Source organism: Trachemys scripta, chromosome 1, assembly GCF_013100865.1.
Source record: "Trachemys scripta elegans isolate TJP31775 chromosome 1, CAS_Tse_1.0, whole genome shotgun sequence".
Taxonomy (NCBI): Eukaryota; Metazoa; Chordata; order Testudines; family Emydidae; genus Trachemys; species Trachemys scripta.
Window position 1 is genome coordinate 202205873 of NC_048298.1, and position 17438 is coordinate 202223310.

The following is a 17438-nucleotide window of genomic DNA, read 5'->3' on the forward strand; positions in this document are numbered from 1 at the left end:
TACTGGACATATCGTCCTGCAAACTTCTTTCAGTGTTTTTTCCTATGTGTATTCCACTCGAGGTGCACATTGGATGATTTTTCATTAGCGGTGTCCGTGCCTGCCCCCTTCTCTTCCTTGTGCTCTGAACCAAGGGCATAAGGGGTGGTGCAGACCAACTGCCATACCAGTTCCTTTCTACCACCATGGCCTGAGATGGCACTTCTTCAGCGGTCCACAGCTTTAGCTAGCATTCTTTGTTTTATTAGTGTAAATGATTGTAAACAGGTCTCCTGTTCTGATAAAACTTTGATTTTAGTGTTAGGGTTAGTTTTAGCGAGCTTTTAGGGCCTGGCATACCCTTACTTCCTCTACGCTCTTGACCTAGCCTGCCCAAGACCCCAGGATTGCAGATCTGCATAGTCTGGTCCCACTCTTTCCTGGTCAGAGATGACCACAACTTTTTTTTTTTTATTGCATCAGGAAAATTCTTGTCCCTCGGTCCTTCCCCAACTGAACCTGTCAATCCCCGAGTTCAGATTCTGAACATTCCTGACAGATCATTCAGTGAGGCCACCGTCTAGTGCTGGCCATAAGACCGCTCTTGTACATTGGACAGAGGCACTGAGAAAGCATCCTTCGAGCATAGTTGTCTCCAGCTCCTGGACTGCTGGAGGCAGAGTTAAAGATTCTAGCAGTGAACAAGGCAGACATGAGGAGTGTAAGAGAAAACATTCTCACAGGGACAAATGTGAGAAATCTCCCGTAAGACCTTGTCTAAGAAGAGGACTTCTTCCCTGACCCATTCTAAGTTGACACTCCATGTCCTGGTACGGGTCTGTCAGGAGATAAGAAGGAACGGAGTACCAGTTCCTTGGCACTGAGAGGCAAGAATGCCCCAGGACCTCTGTCTGGAGAAGTGTTGGGACCATCCTCTGCACTGGTGAGGCAAAGGAGCAAGGACTAAGAACCACCATCTGCCCTAGACCATCAAGAGACAGGAAGCCCAAATATGGAGGTCAGGTATACTATTCTGGAGGACACCAAATCACCAGTGCTGTTGGATCTAGTCCCAGTGCCATCTGTTCAACAGTCACCTGTACAGTCTACCAGCTGAGGCATAGTAAGACCACTTCTGGTACCAGTAGCTCTGCCCAATGATACAGAGGCCTCGTACTCCTCTGATGAATCTGAGAGTAGTGGGAGAGCTTCACTGGCCTTATCAAATCAAGCAGTGGTTCTCAACTCGCAACCAAATCATCACACAGCTGTGGCTCATGTGATATCCTCAGGGCCATACAGGCAGTGTATATATATTGTGTGGATGCTGCCCACATAACACACTGCTGCATATGTGACCCACAACAGTAAATAGGTTGAGAACCATTGCAATAGAGGCTCTAAGATTGTGGGCACCTTCCCACACCCACAGCGGAGACTGCCTGGCTCAGGACTAGTGGTACCCTTCTCACTGGGAACCACCCCATTACTCCTATAATCCCTCTCATTGGCCTTTTGGACCCCCTAGAATCCATATATAAAACTTCCCAATTACAGACTTACAGAACTGGATCCTCAGCACATATCCTCATGTAGGGAAGAACCTCTGTCCACCCGGGAATACTCTGAGGAAGAGGATCAAACTGACCAATCAGATCAAAAAGCCCCTGGAGGGTTCTAATGGTCTTCACCAGATGAGTCGGCCACACCACCCTTACCATCACCAATGGACAACTGTAGACTATTCCAGACTTCCTAAGGAGAATCACAGATATGCACCAGATCCCCCTGGAATATGTACAGGATACTCCGCACAAGTTACTAGACATCCTCCAGAGCCCATGTCCCTAGTAAGACAACCTTGCCAGTCAATGATTCCATCTTAGAACCAACCAAGGTGGACTGACATATTCTGGCCACCTGAGTTCCTGCTCTGAAAAGAATGGAAAAGGAATATTTGTACCATCTACAGGGGCTGAATCCTTATTCTCACACCCCACTCCAAACTCTTTGTTGGTGCAGGCTGTCACTGAAAGGAACAAGCAAAACCCATCCCAGTTTTACATCCACAGGTAAGGAGACCAAACTCCTAGGACTCTTTGGTAGAAAGAATTTCACTTCCATTAGTTTACAGTTCAGTATAGCAAACTAACAGGCTTTAGTGGCAAAGTGTGATTTTATTCATTATAATAAGTTCTCTGATTTTGTCAAAAAGCTGCCTCAAGAACTGCAGTTCCAAGCAATCCTTGAGAAAGGTAAATTGCTACCTAAGTCTGCCCTCTAGGCCCAATAGATGCAGCGGATACAGCCTCCCACTCAGTGGCAACATCTATAATGATGAGATGGGCTTTGTGGCTCCAATCCTCCGGATTTCCCAAGTAAGTCCAATCAACCATGGAGGATCTGCCCTTTGAGGGAAATAAGCTATTCAGAAAAAAAATGGACAAATCATTACATACCCTCAAGGACTCGAGAGCAACTCTCCACTCTCTGTGAATTTATACTGCGGAACCATGAAGAAAATATCCTAAGCCTCAGTCTTACCATTGGCAGTGCTCCACTCATCAACCTTCTACCACCAGGGGCCTTATGACCCTCTCTTGAAAACATCAGAAACTACAGCACAGAAAACAGAAGGTTCCTCCTTTATTCTCCTCACAGCCCCAGCCTCCCACCAAGCAGCTCTCTTGGTGGCACCTCTGAGAGCCACAAACCAGTCCTTCCAGCAAGTCTACCTGGTTCAGAATTATCCACCCCTTTTGGTGGTCATATAGCTCACTTTTCCTTGGCACGGTGCCCTATAACATCAGACAGATGGGTTCTGGAAGTAATCACCATTGGATATACAATAGAGTTCATTCATGTCAGTCCCTCCTCCCAAATCCCCTTCCTTGACCCTCCTAAGGGACCCCTCTCATGAGAGAATACTCAGGCAGGAAGTAGACTTCCTGCTCCTACTGAGAGATTTAGAGCTGGTTTCACCCCAGCCCAAGAGGAAAAGGTTTTTATTCAAGATATTTCCTCATCCCCAAGAAGAAAAAAGGCTGGAGGCCCATACTAAATCTCAAACAGCTGAATGTCTTCATCCATTGCTTGAGGTTCAGAGTTACCACCTTGGCCTCTATAATCCCCTCACTAGACCAAGGCGACTGGTTCACAGCTCTCAATTTGAAGGATACTTATTTCCACATGCACATGCTGCCTGCGAGTAGGAGGTTTCTGCATTTTACCATTGGCCTACACCTTTATTAATACAGAGTGCTGCTCTTTGACCTCTCAACAGCACCAAGAGTATTCATGAATGTATTATCAGTAGTGGCAGCACATCTGCATCATGACAGTTCATCAGTGTTCCCCTACCTGGACAACTGGATGCTCACAAGATAGTCATATCAAGAAGTTCAATGGCAACTTTCTCCTTGCTCCTACTCGTCCAAGCATTAGGTCTCCAAATGAACACAGAAAACTCTATTTCGGCTCCCATGCAGACTACAGATTTGATTGGAGCACCCCTGTATTCAGTCCCAGCCAGAGCATACCTACTTTCAAATCAGTTCCAAGTTATGATGGATTTCATCACTCAGTCCCCAGACAGTAGTAAGGTCCTGTCTCATCCTCCTAGACCATGTGGCCTCATGGGCATATTTGATGCCCTTTGCAAGTCTTCATCTTCAATGTCTACATGCATGGAGGCAGCCAGTCTGCACCAAGCAAGCACAGTCTGGTCTTGCTCCCTCACCGAGTCTTGACCTGGTGGGAAAACGTAGAGATAATGTGCATAGGGGTTCCTTTGTTCATTCCCTCTCACCCACCCACAAATATAATGATTACAGAAACCTCTCTGATAGGTTTGGGAGCCCATCTAAAGGAACATATAGCATAAAGTACTTGGACCTTGCATAATACCAGATTACACACAAACATATTAAAACTGTGTGGAGTACTTGAGGCTTGCAAATGGTTCCTGCATTTATCTGGAACCTTCACATTCAAGTCATGTTGAACCACATGATAACAGGTAATTTTATTGACAAACAGGAAAGAGCACTATCCATCCTTTTATTCATAGAGGCTGTACATTTGTGGAATTGGTGCATCTGCCACTAGGTCACCCTCTGAGAGTGTACCTTGAAGGGGTGTGGAATACTTTGGCATATAGTTTCAGCAGACATTTCTCCTGAGACCATGAGTGGGAACTATGGGACTTAGTGGTACAGAGCATCTTTCAACAATGTGGGGGAGGGAGGGGCGGCATGTCCTGTAGTAGGTTCTCCTTAGATCTCAGGAGAACAAGAAATGCCTGGTCTACTGCTTCAAAGCCACAGCTCCGGAGGGGACTCATTTCTAGTCCAATGGTCAGAAACACTAATGTACACATTTCTACCCATCCCTCTCTTACCACAAATCCTAAGGAAGATCAAGACAAAGTGATGGTGATCCTCATCGCTCCCATGTGGCTGGTTCACAAGCATTCTCTAGATGGTCAACAAGTGCCTGTACATCAGCATTCAGCTCCTATCAGATGTCTTAACCTGGGACAAAGGCAAGGTCTCCATTCCAACCCAGCCTCTTTCATCTGATAATGTTGGTATTTGGATGGGCAAAGAACTTACAGAGATCATGATCAGTGTCTGTAGATTCTATCATTAGCAGTAGCAGGAAAGGGTCTACAATGAAATACTATACAGCAAAGTTGAAGAGATTCGCTATATGGTTGTGACAAATGTACAATGCATGTCCACACCCTACATATTATTGTAATAGTCTTTGTACAAAGTATGTCTTGTAAGGTATCATTTGAAAACTAATAATTTGCTGGTCAATATTGTCCTGATGAAATATGTGACATTGCATGTAGAGTTATAAGATCCCACTGTGTGATATTATTAACACATGTTCCAATCTGAGGTTGGCAAACAGGTCTGTCTCAATCAAAGGATTGTGTGCTCTGCTTAATTTGCATTTAAGCAGTAAACAGAATCATCAAGCAGGAAGGGGAGACAAAGGAAGCTCAAACTAGTGAGAAAAAAGCAGCAGGGAAAATCCTTCCATATAGACCAGGGGTCAGCAATGTTTGGCACGTGGCTCGCCAGGGTAAGCACCCTGGCGGGCTGGGCCAGTTTATGTACCTGCTGACACGGCAGATTCGGCCGATCGCGGCCCCCACTGGCCGCGGTTCGCCATCCCGGGCCAATGGGGGCAGCGGGAAGCTGCGGCCAGCATATCCCTCGCCCGCCCCTCTTCCCGCTGCCCCTACTGGCCTGGGACAGCCAACCGCAGCCAGTGGGGGATGTGATCGGCCGAACCTGCCGCGTCAGCAGGTAAATAAACTGGTCCAGCCCGCCAGGGTGCTTACCGTGGCGAGCCTCGTGCCAAACATTGCCGACCCCTGATATACACCTTTTGTCTCCTGGTATGCAACTGGAAATGTTTTTAAAAAGGGGGACTGAAACTATAAAATGGAGGGGCAAATACCCCAAAATACCCTCCCTCTCTGCCTGCCTAGCGATTCTCTGTGCCTGAAGCAACAGAGGAAGCCTTCACTGAATTCTGGGAGAAGGGGTTCTGACCTAGTGGGTTTGGTCAGTAAGACTGCTGAAAGCATAGGGTGGGAACTTTGCTTGAATCTGATATAGTTAAAGTTAGGCACCAGTGGTGTTTTAACTTTATAGTCTTGTAACCAGTTCTGATTTTTATGTCTCAGTACTTGTAGTCACTTAAAATCAATCTATTTGTAGTTAATAAACTTGTTTTATCTAATTAAGTGTGCCCAAATTGAAGTGTTTGGGCAACTCCATTTGGGTGGCAAGTTGTCTGCATATGATTTCTATTAAAGAAATAACAGATGTTATATAAACCTCTGTTGTCCATGAGAGGGCTGGGCAGCACAGAACATACATATCTGGGGGTAGATCTAAGATTGGGAGTGTACTGGGATCACCCTGCTATATAACCAAGGCTGGTAAAAGGCTAAGTGTGGCTTTCATGCTGAAGGCTGTGAGCAGTCCAGGCTGGAGGCTACAGCAGCAAAGCATTGTAAAAGGCACCCCAGATTAGAAGGCATGGGTGACACAGCTACTCATTGGTCTGGTTTTTACCTTGGCATGTCATAATGGTATCAATATTGTCAGTTACCTCCAGAGCATACTGAGATACCAACTATACTGTTATATCTCTGCTCTCTGAAAACATTGGGGTTGTCCCTCAGCTCCTCACAAGTGCACTTGGCAACTATTAGCACCTTTCGCCCCCCTGGCGGATAACTGTACAGTCTTTGCCTATCTGCGTACAGTGAAGTTTCTGAAGGATCTTGTCAGAACCATTCCTCCAGTGCCGAAACCAACCCTGATATGGGACCTCAATCAAGTCTTATCTGCATTTACAAATTCTCCATTTGAGCTTTTGGTCTCATATTCTTCCATTCATCTGTCTGGAAGTTGCAATCACCTCAACCAGAAGAGTAGGGAGCTTGGGGGTCCTTATGGCCAATGCTCCGTATATAGTCTTCCGTAGGGATAAAATTTCTCGAAGGTTACATCCTAAATTCAACCTGAAGGTAATCTCAGAACTCAATCTGAACAAAGTCATCTATTTACCTGTCATCTACCTGAAGCCTTGTGCAACCAGGGAAGCTCCACTTTCTGGATATCCAACAAGCCTTGGCCTTCTACCTACAGAGGATGAAACCCTTCAGGAAATCCCCCCAAACTATTTGTCTCCTTTGCTGAATTTATTAGAGAAGACTCTCTTAGTGGATTATGGGCACATCCTGCTTAGCTATGATTTGACTGATAAACCCTATCCCACAAGCATAGGCGGCGAGTTATATGGGCCTGTGGTGGCCATGCTCCACCAATATTCAGGAATATGGGCCCGGCTCCGCCAATGTTTGGGCTTATATTTAATCAGAGCTGTCCCATCCATAGGATGAACTGGGGCAACTGCCTTGGGGGCCCCGCACTTCAGGGGGACGTGGGGTCCAGGGCAGCTTGGAGGGCTAGCAGGGGGCCTAGTGCCAGCAGCAGGAGAATGGCAACATGGTACTCTGTGCATACATTTGTGGGTGTTAGGGTTGTGTCCTGGTACAGGCTTCTGCAGCAGCTGCTTCCTTCAGCAGAGCAGTCCTTCAGTCAGTGGTGCAGCAGAGTTTCTTGCACTCTTCTCCTCAATGAATGCTGCCTCTGAGTTTCCTCAAGTGGAATACATCACTTGAAGGAAGAAAGACTGGTTACTTACCTTGTACAATAACTAGAGTACAAGATAACTGAAGAGGCAGTCAGTGCACGCTGCCCCTAATACCCTGGGTTCAGAGTACCAAGGAGGAGAAAGGCGCAGACCAACAAACACTGTTAACAAAATGTCTTCTGGTCTCAGGCACATGTAGCTCCTGTGCACCAAAAGTGGAATATATAGGGACCACACATTACAAAACTTGTTACTATATGGGTAACTAGTCTTTTCCATGCCTCTCCTGAAAATTCATCCCTTTCCTCAAGACAAGTCCCCTTCACTTTTGTGTCCAATATAACACATCTTACTGAGTTCTTCACTTCAGTCAATTTGGAGAAGGGAAGGAATTTTCCCCTGGGTCAGATTGGCAGAGACCCTGGGGTTTTTTTCACCTTCCTCTGCAGCATGGGGCACGGGTCACTTACAGGTTTAAACTAGTGTAAATGGTGGATTCTCTGTAATTTTGAAGTCTTGAAATCATGATTTGAGGACTTCAGTAACACACCCAGAGGCTAGGGGGTGGGTCTATTACACGATTGGGTGGGTGAGATTCTGTGGCCTACAATGTGCAGGAGATGAGACTATATGATCATAATGATCCTTTCTGACCTTAAAGTCTATGAGTTTCAACAGAATTTTAGCATATATCATCAGAAAAGAAGAATTTAAGCTAGTCATTTTATCCTTGATTAAAAGATTCTATATAATTTAAGATGGATAAAACCGTCTATCTAAATTTAATAGTGTTCTGTAGAAATTATTCATAGATCCTATAGAATTAAATTGAAAATGAAAGCCTTGCTTCAGATTTTTAATCATTCTGTAACAGAAATATATTCTCTTACAAATCTATAGAATATTAAAACATTACATTCAGTGAAGTTTTAGTTATCTATTAAATTCTTTAGGACATTTTCATAAAGGTGGGCTTAATTATGTAGTCCTTACGCAGGCAAAACTGCCATTGACTTCAGTGGCAGTTTTTCCCCAAGTAAGGAATTCAGAATTGGGACCTATGTTGGGTGTAGCAAGACAAACTCATACCTTTTTCTGTAAAGTAACACAACCTGTTGTTAACAATCAATACTCATTGCATTACTATACCTAGTGTACTTTTTGTCAACTGTACGCCTCTTTTTAAAGGAGATGTATTCCTCAGACAATTTAAAAAATACAGGTTTCAGAGTAGCAGCCGTGTTAGTCTGTATCAGCAAAAAGAACAGGAGTACTTGTGGCACCTTAGAGACTAACAAATTTATTTGAGTTCAAATAAATTTGTTAGTTTCTAAGGTGCCACAAGTACTCCTGTTCTTTTTAAAAATATATAGTTCACTGAGTAAAATTATTTCCCATTGTAACTCAAATTACTTTAGTGGAGTTACAGCAGGGCTGAATTTGATCCACTGTACTTACTTTGTGCACTTCGATGTATTAGAAAAACCCAAAATACTACAAATACTGTATGTTCCCAGTATGATGTCAATGTGTCTAGATATAATGTGACACACCAGTGTAATTTTCCAAGTATCTGAGTAGTTTCCAAGCGAAATAGATCCTCCCCTTGTATTCTTGTCAAGGAACAGATATTTGCTTGTATTGATCTTTCACTCTCCTTTTTGAAGGATAAGATACATTTTCCCATTTCAAAAGATAAATATAAGAATTGAGTTCTTTCCTCTCATGTAATCTGCTTCTCTTGGGATGGGAAGGGTGTCAGAAGGGAAAGATGGAAGACACATCAATCAAACGGAGACAAATTCATTTTTATTGTTTTCTTGTTTCTTTGTCCCTCATCATCTCTGTTCTGCACAGCCATAATGAATTATAACCTCTAGTTCTAGAAACATCACACATTCTTACCTCCTGTTTTATCCTACTCTTGTTGGCTGTATTGCATCTAGAAGGTTAAGAGATTAGTTGATCACAGTATGTATTTGTTACATGAGGAACAGAACTTAGATGGTAGAGGACTCTTCAATCTAGCACACAAAGGTATAACAAGATCCAGTGGAATTTGATGCTAGATAAATTCAGATTAGAAATAGGGAGCAAGTTTTTAATGATGAAGATAATTAATCATTAAAACAATTTACCAAAGGTTGTGATGGATTCTCCCTTAAAGGAAATCTTTAAATCAAGATTGGATGTTTTTTTCTAAAAGATATGCTGTAGTTCAAACTGGAATTAATTCAAAGTTCTGTGACCTGTGTAGTGCAACATGTCAGATTAGATGATCACAATGGTCCCTTCTGGCCTTGTACTCTATGAAATTGAATTGAAAACTCTTTGAGGCAGGGATCATATCATATATTTTTAATACTCACCACAAAGCTCCTAACACATATAAATAATACTTACTGACTTCCAATTCAGTAATAGCTTAATTCTTCCCTTATTTTGTTTTCTCCGAAGGGGGTTTTGGTGTTTCTGTTGGAGGCTGAATGTTGCTGTCTCTATGGCCTTGTTGACATTAGAGAAATTTACTGTGCAAAAAAACTACATTCCCCCAAGCATGCTCTTAACATACTGCTTGTGCACACACAAAAATGTCCCAAACATTTTACATGCAATCTAAGTACTGTTTGAATTATACTTGTTTCCAACAGGAGTAGCACCAGTATAATCTGAACTGTTTTGCCAAGAATAATTCTAATGCCAGTGTGGATACAGATTAATTGAAACAGTTAAATATGTCTTTCCACTATTGTCCCATGATGCAGCTGTGGCCTTTTTTGAAATCTCCCATAGTACACTGCTTGTAGTAGCTATGCAAGGAACAGCAGGATAGGTACCCCTCAGGTATTACAAATGAAGCAGTTTAGAACAGCGCCAGTGTTGCTGTTCGGCAAATCTCTTGCACGTTTTCTTAGCATGCTTCAGCACAGCTAGTGTGCATGCCCTGAACCATTTACATAGAATACAGCCAGCTCAAGTAGAAACTGTTCCATTTTCTATTCAAGTCCATATTTCCCTGCTTTGATTCCATCCTTTGTGTTGAGGAAGATTGGACATAATTCCTGTTGGAGCCCATCTGCGATGATTAATTACTCCTTCTTGGCCACACTGCTAAACACCACAGATCACTTCTCCTTCCACACTGCCTCCACAACACTTCCATTCCAGGAATTGAGAGACAACAGCTATAAAACTAACCTACGTACCCAAGTGTCCCTCATGACAATGCAGAGCATTACTTGCTAGGCCAGCTCATCCATCTTTTCCCTTACTTTGAATGCAATCATATATTTGTAGATATTTTTTCAAGTTAAAGAGTTGATATGGCCACTGTTTGCTCCTGAATGAATCTGTAACCTTGTGGATCTGAAGCATACAAATCTCTTAGAGTGAGGCAGATAATATACAAAGAGTTCATTCAGTGTGTAGGCAGATAGGAATGTTAGTACCAGGCAGCTCTCTAAAGAATGTTATTTTGGCAGAAGCTGCCCTGTTAAAAATGAGGGAGGGAAATGAATTTGAAATGTAGCTGGCCAGCAATTACAAAGTGATAAGAAAAGCTGGCTGTTCAACATGAACTTCCAGTTGCATATTCTGGGTCCTTGCTATTCTCAGTCCCTCCTACAGCCATGGCCCTGACCAATGTTTTGATATAGTACAAAGTGCCTGTTTATTACTATTGACTGTTGAAGTCTGCACTCTGAAATGCATTCTGTCAACAGAATGTAAGTGAACTTGGTATTTTAAAGCTCTGCTATTGCAGTAGCTTAGTTTTCGTGGGATTTCCATGCAGCAGGACCAGTGTTGCAGTCCCCGATTCAAGTTGAAAATGTTACACAGGAAGACGTACCATGTAAAGGTCAGATCCAGCTGTGATCCTGAGGGTTTTTTCCTCTTATTGACACATTTATACACATCAGCCTTGTTTGTTTGTCCCCTGTCAAAGCCTAGGGTTTTGTATGGAAAACCTCATTGTTTAATGCATACTCTCTTCATGCTAAGATGAAATGAGTGTATAGCATATTACTAGATATAAAGTTACCATTCAGGGGAGCAATTGCAATCTGTATTACTTATGATGTGTTTCACTCTTCTATGGGAAGTGATAGCCATTATGGTCCATCAGTCTATTTAGTCTTCATGATTTTATAAGGAATACATGTGTTCTTCTGTATTACCCCTCTAGGACCTCCAGACAGAGATTGAAGCTCATACTGACATCTTCCACAACCTGGATGAAAATGGACAGAAAATCCTGAGATCCTTGGAAGGCTCTGATGATGCAGCATTGTTGCAGAGACGCCTGGATAACATGAACTTCAGATGGAGTGAGCTTAGGAAAAAATCTCTAAACATTAGGTAGGAACCAAACACAAGAAAGTGCCTTCAATTAATCTGAGAGACAGAAAGGTACCTCTCTCTCAATACAAGGGCATAATTTGTTTCTGATGGTGCTATTCATTTTTTTATGTGATTCATGATATTTTGAATGTTGAATTACTTTCTAAGAATGATTAATTTACTTGGTACAGAAATGATTGTGGAGGATTAGGATTTGAGGAACATGATGAGGTTTATAATCACAGTTGTGTTCTTGAAAAAGAGAGTATTGTGCTTAAATAGTAACTCTCTCTAAATGCAGGCTTTTTTCAGAGCTGGGTATGGCTTATCAATGTGACATAAAAGAGACGTTATTAAACAACATAATTATTATGCACTGCATTTGTGAGGCTCTTCTTTCCACCTCAAAACTAAGAATACATTTACAGATGAGAGTATATGTTATTTTAGGCTTCTTCTGTTAGATAAAGAGGAGGCAAAGTTGAAACTTAAAATCCAAGGGTAAAAACTGTCTCTGGGTTTCATGAGAAAACAAACTTCTTGCAAGGAAGCATACAATAAAGGGTGATGTTACAAAAGATCTAATGGAGATGCAAACCTCTAAGGATTTAGGATTTCTTTTCTGGAGAAACTGTCCAAGAATCTTCTCTTTATAAATATGCCTTTTACAGTAGAGAACCTGGCTCCAATGCACTCACTTTCAGTCACTCTTTCATTCGTTCATTTGTTGTATGATGGTGGTAGTTCAGAGGGCATCAAAAGGCAGAAGCATTTTCAAAGTAATGTATGAAATATTAGCTTTTGAAGCTCAAGCCCTGAGGGAGGTCAGTGTGTGTAATGACAAAAGCCATCTTCATAACATCATTAAAAATAAATGAAAGATGTGAGGCTGAAAAGATATTGGTAGTTGAAGTAAAGAAAAGACAGATTTCTTTTTTTTTTTTCTGATGAGCAAAAGAAAAGGGATGTAACCATTCAAAGCATTATTTTGAGTTCTTTTTCTTCAGATGCCTTTTTACCCATGAACTTGCTGATATAAAAAGAGGTTTGAGAAAAGAAAAACAGCATGTTGGCCAAACACGGGCAATTTAATAGATGAGATTTTCTACATCCCAGCTACTGCTGTTCAATTATTGATGTGATTAATCAAGTCAAAAATAGTAACCCTAGTTTATCACAGTTGCTTTATACTCTTAAATTAAACATGTAAGGCAACGGGCTTACTTTCTCAAACAGTTGGTCATAATGAAGGATTCGGAATAGCTAAAACATGTAAGGTAAAAGAGCTAATGCTTTAGCTTTTAAACCACTGAGTTCAGATATGACTGACTAACAAATTGAAATTAGTTTGGTACTCAGTCTAGTCCCTAGGGATATTTCTTTGCATCACACGATTTGGTACTATTCCCCATGATTAACAGTATATACTATAGAGAGGTTTTGTAACAGAAGCTTGCCCTGCAGTGTACTGGAGGTATTAACCCAACCCGTCTGTTGCTGTCTTTTATTTGCACTAAAAATAGACACTAAAAGGTGATTATTATTTGTATTTAAGTTTTAGAAAACAGAAGGAGGAAACCATGGTTACTGAGCCAGCATCAGCCTATTCCATTTTGAGTTTCTGAACACATTACATTTTGTTTAAAGAAAGTATATGGTAGAAGGAACAATTTCAAGGGACATTAAGGAGAGGCAGAGTTTGATTTCCATTATTATGTACTTTTTCACTGTTCCACACTCCTGATCAAGTCTGCCTAAATCAGCAAGTTTTCCCAAGGTACTTTTCACCTGACTTTTTAAGTCCTTGATTTTAAGACCCCAGTCCAAAATTGACTTTATTTTGATCATCTGCTTTGTCCTTTGTTAGATACTTAAATATGTATATGTATTTAAAATAGTATATATATAAATACCTATTTAAAAAGAACATGGTACTAAATATGAATTTAAAATGTATATTTTTACTTTGGGAAAAAACCCACCAACCACCATCACCGGATGGGTCTGTTAACTTGGTGTCCCCAATAGAATTGGGGCAATCAAATTTGTACAGAATTAAAAGAATGGATTAGATTGATGTTGCACTATGTAGCTTAAATGCTGTACAGTTTGATCAAAAGATGAGCATTAGGCAGCAATTCATTGACTTGGATTGGGAAAAATTATGACTTACATTGTAATATCAGGGCAAAAATTCCATGAATGATTTCATTCAATTTAATGATTTTTTTTCTTAATTTGATGTTATAAGGACACTTATCCTTCATGTTTTACAAATTCAAAACAAGACAGTGGGTAAAACCTTCAAAAGCAGCTAAGTTACTTTGGAGACTGAGATATTTTTGAAACTAGGATTGAGGCTGTTAAGTCACTGAGGTGATTTTGAAAATTTTACTCTATAGCACTCCAGGCAAAGAGGAATGAAGTATTTATTCCACAACATAACCACCTTTTAGAATGTAAGCCATAACACGTAGGAGGCCATCCTCTTGATTGTTTTAGGAAAGCATATTTTGCTATAAAAGTGAGAGAAGGCAGGCTACCTGGAGGGGTCAAGAAAGCACACTAATCACTCAGGTGATGATGTAGTGTTCCTGAGCAGGGAGGGACCTGCATGCTCCTGTGTGCTCTCCTCCCTCATAATGACAGTAGTTTTCAAAGTGGGGGTGGAATTGTGACCTCTTGCACAAGTTTATGAGTCGAAACAGCAAGACCTTGTTGCTCTACAAGCTTGGCTTTAGAACTCTATTCTCTTTACTCTACACTTTGCTGACCTGGTGTACAAGATCAGAAATTACTATAGGTGCAGTAGAGCATATTTTTAAAAATCACCTGTATCCACCAGTCCTTATCAAATCCAAATCAGGAGATCCTGAAAACCACAGGGAGTCCATGTGTGGCACTCTTCCTCACAGCTCCATTCCTTGTAGTGTATAGTGGCAGATTATTAATGACCAGACAATACAAATATTGAGTGAGATCAGAAAATGGGATGTAAAAGGTTCCCGGATAAGCAAAGTTGGAGGTTAAATAGAGGCAAAATAAACTTAAATTTCAAAGCTAATATACATCTTTTGGGGGGCGGGGGGATTTAGATTCAACATTTTCATACCTTAGCTGTTGTATTATATTGTTTGGATCTGAACTAATGCGATAAACTATTAAAAGCAGTGAAAACTCATTAGGGAGTTCTTCCTGCCAAAAATGATGCAATGGCAACATTAATAATGGCTTTATATGCATTCCAATGTGTAAGAGGGAAACAAATATTATGCAATACAAATAAATGCAGTGTAAACAATAAATTAATCAATACAGAGATGGTCTATTCACAGTCTCATTCCTACAGTAGATCTGTTTATAGTAAGTAATTACTTGATATTATTAGGCTCAACATTAGGTTTGGCATATTAAGCACCAAGTACTGATAATGAGTAAGCAATAGAGAGGTGCTTCTTATGATGTTGATTTGACCAGGGTTATGCTTTCTCTTTTCTCCGGTGATGTATTTTATTTCTCTCACATCCTACCTTCAAATGGAGCAAACATTCTGTAGCATAAATCATTGATTTGTCTATTTATAAAATAATCTACTAAATTCAAGGTTTACCCTATAATGTTTGTGAGGAGGAGTAACTGCATGAGTCTATTGTGTGGTGGACTAGCTGCCACAGTGGAATAGGCAAGTCATTCTGCTTCTCTGGAGATGAAAGTTCAATCTCTGATTTGAGGTCTCAAGTGAAGGATGAGTTGCTTGAGCATATTTAGCAAAAACAGCTGTCAAACTCTGTTCAAGAAAAAAACAGGTTTGGAATAGCAGGTGTGTTTCAGGTCAGGACTGAGGTACCTCACTCAAGCCAGTGCTGATGTAGCCAAATTCAAAACCCATGTAAGTGGGCAATGGAATAGTCCCTGTATCCCTAATTTTAATAGTCACTAAATTAATAACCACTGCCAAAAACCTTCAAGAGTGAGTGCGGGCTGTGTCGTGACCTTAACCAATGACATCTAACCTCACCCTGGAGTGTGACTTTTTCTATTATTGTCATTGTAAGTAAAACAATTATTTTCCCTACAGCTGATGCAATAATATATGCCTTGCAGATCCCATTTAGAAGCCAGTTCTGACCAGTGGAAGCGTCTACACCTCTCTCTTCAGGAACTCCTGGCATGGCTGCAGCTGAAGGATGATGAGTTAAAGCAACAAGCACCTATTGGTGGGGATCTTCCCACCGTGCAGAAGCAGAATGATACACACAGGGTAAGATCTTTTTGAATGATCTTTCAAAGGGTATACATTGTGTATAGATCTAATTTTGGATGAGAATTAAAACCCTCTTTGTTGGAGAAAGGGTGGTGCCATTTAAAATATATTTTAGAGATAATAAAGAGTGGAATTTTCAAAGGCACCTAATGCCCCTATGCACTTTCACAATCATAGCCTAAAGTGCAATTTAAAACTTTGTTATTAATAGTGCTACTACTAATGTTTTCCTGGGTACTCTGTATTTGCCCTAATTACTCCAACCATAATGCCTCTTACTATTCCTGCTGAAACCCACTCCCCTTTCCTAATGAGGCTCTGAGTACTTAGCACCAAAATAGGACCTTCAGATTGTAAATCCTCTAGGTAGTTTTGTTTAACTTTGTGTTAACCTGTATCAAAAGGAAAAACAAAAAAAGAATATAGGTTGGGCTTATTGTGCCACCTCTGACAGTTGGGTGCTTTCTGACATTCCTTTATCTGATACAAGTATGGATAGTACAATGACTCTGGGCAAAACAGATCCACTGTTACGTCATCACACAAAATGAATAAATAAATATATTTTTTTACACATTGCGTACATAATCAGTGTTGTTGGAGAAGGGAATGTTTAGCACCATTTAAGTGTCATTCCCATACTCTTTTTGAAAAATACTGTGACAGGATGCTGAGCAGGAAGACTGCAAGATCATCACCCTGCCATGCCAGCCCCATTTAAGTGAATAAAGTGGAGCTGGCTGGAAAGAAGATGGCCCTAATTGGGGAATGAGAGCCAGCTGCCAGTCCAAATAGCCCAGGGCTATATAAGAAGTGAGGAAATGAGGGTGATGGGATGGAAGAGAGTGAGGGAGTGCAGGCAGGCAGGCAGGCAGGGAGGGAGGGAGGGAAAAAGCCCTTCCCTCCTGGGTTCAGACACAAGGAACCCAGAGCTGTGTACGCTGTATGGTGAGAAGGTGGTGGGAACACAAACTGGTAAATAAAAGCACCAGTGGTTTCAGAACCCAAGGGTCTTTGAGTGAGTTTATCTGAGCAGAGGCAGAAGCCAGGACGGCCAGGTGCCCTCTGTTACAAGTACCATAGGATTTTTTGGAAACCTGGACAGCTACTAACAATGGCTAGAACAATCCTTATTTAATCAAGCAGGAAATAAATGATTCAGAAGATTGGTAATGGGATATGGCATCTTTCACTTCTAAGTCATGTACTGAAATGCAATCTAAATCTATAGGTACCAAAACATATTTCTTTTTAATGGTTGATCAGCATATGTGACAACAGTTGCTGATCTAAGTCCAAGAGGACAGTTATGCACATCCTAAAATTGTCATGACAATTGGGAGTCTCAGCAGAGAGACCAAGGATCAAATGGGCCAGGGCACGGCAAACTGTCCTCTTACTCCTAAAGTGAAGTCCGTTTGAGGAAGGTAGTGGCATGATATCACAATGTCATGGGGAAGCTTGCCTGCAGCTATCCAGCCTAAACCAGTATAGTGGTAAACAGGGCTATGAATCCAACACCTGCTATTAGCTTTAAAAAAAATCCCACAAGAAGTATTCATCCAAAGGATGACACCTCTTGCTGGGCTTAGAAAAGGTGTGCAAAAAATGCATTTATGAGTCGAGCAACATTCCTATATTGTTTTATATTAACCTTGTTCTGTTAATT

General features: G+C 41.3%; 1 protein-coding gene across 13 annotated transcripts in view; it reads left to right on the forward strand.

The window, feature by feature from the left end:
- Positions 1–17438, forward strand: part of DMD (dystrophin) — a 1855422-nt gene that overhangs the window by 1548031 nt on the left and 289953 nt on the right. For 12 of the 13 annotated variants that reach the window (XM_034754682.1, XM_034754655.1, XM_034754674.1 and 9 more), the window contains 2 exons: positions 11351–11523; positions 15610–15766. In XM_034754682.1, the coding sequence (XP_034610573.1) occupies positions 11351–11523; positions 15610–15766 (330 nt within the window). Of the gene's footprint in view, positions 1–10793; positions 11024–11350; positions 11524–15609; positions 15767–17438 lie in introns of those variants that run through there. The other variant, XM_034754733.1, reaches the window with a different exon arrangement.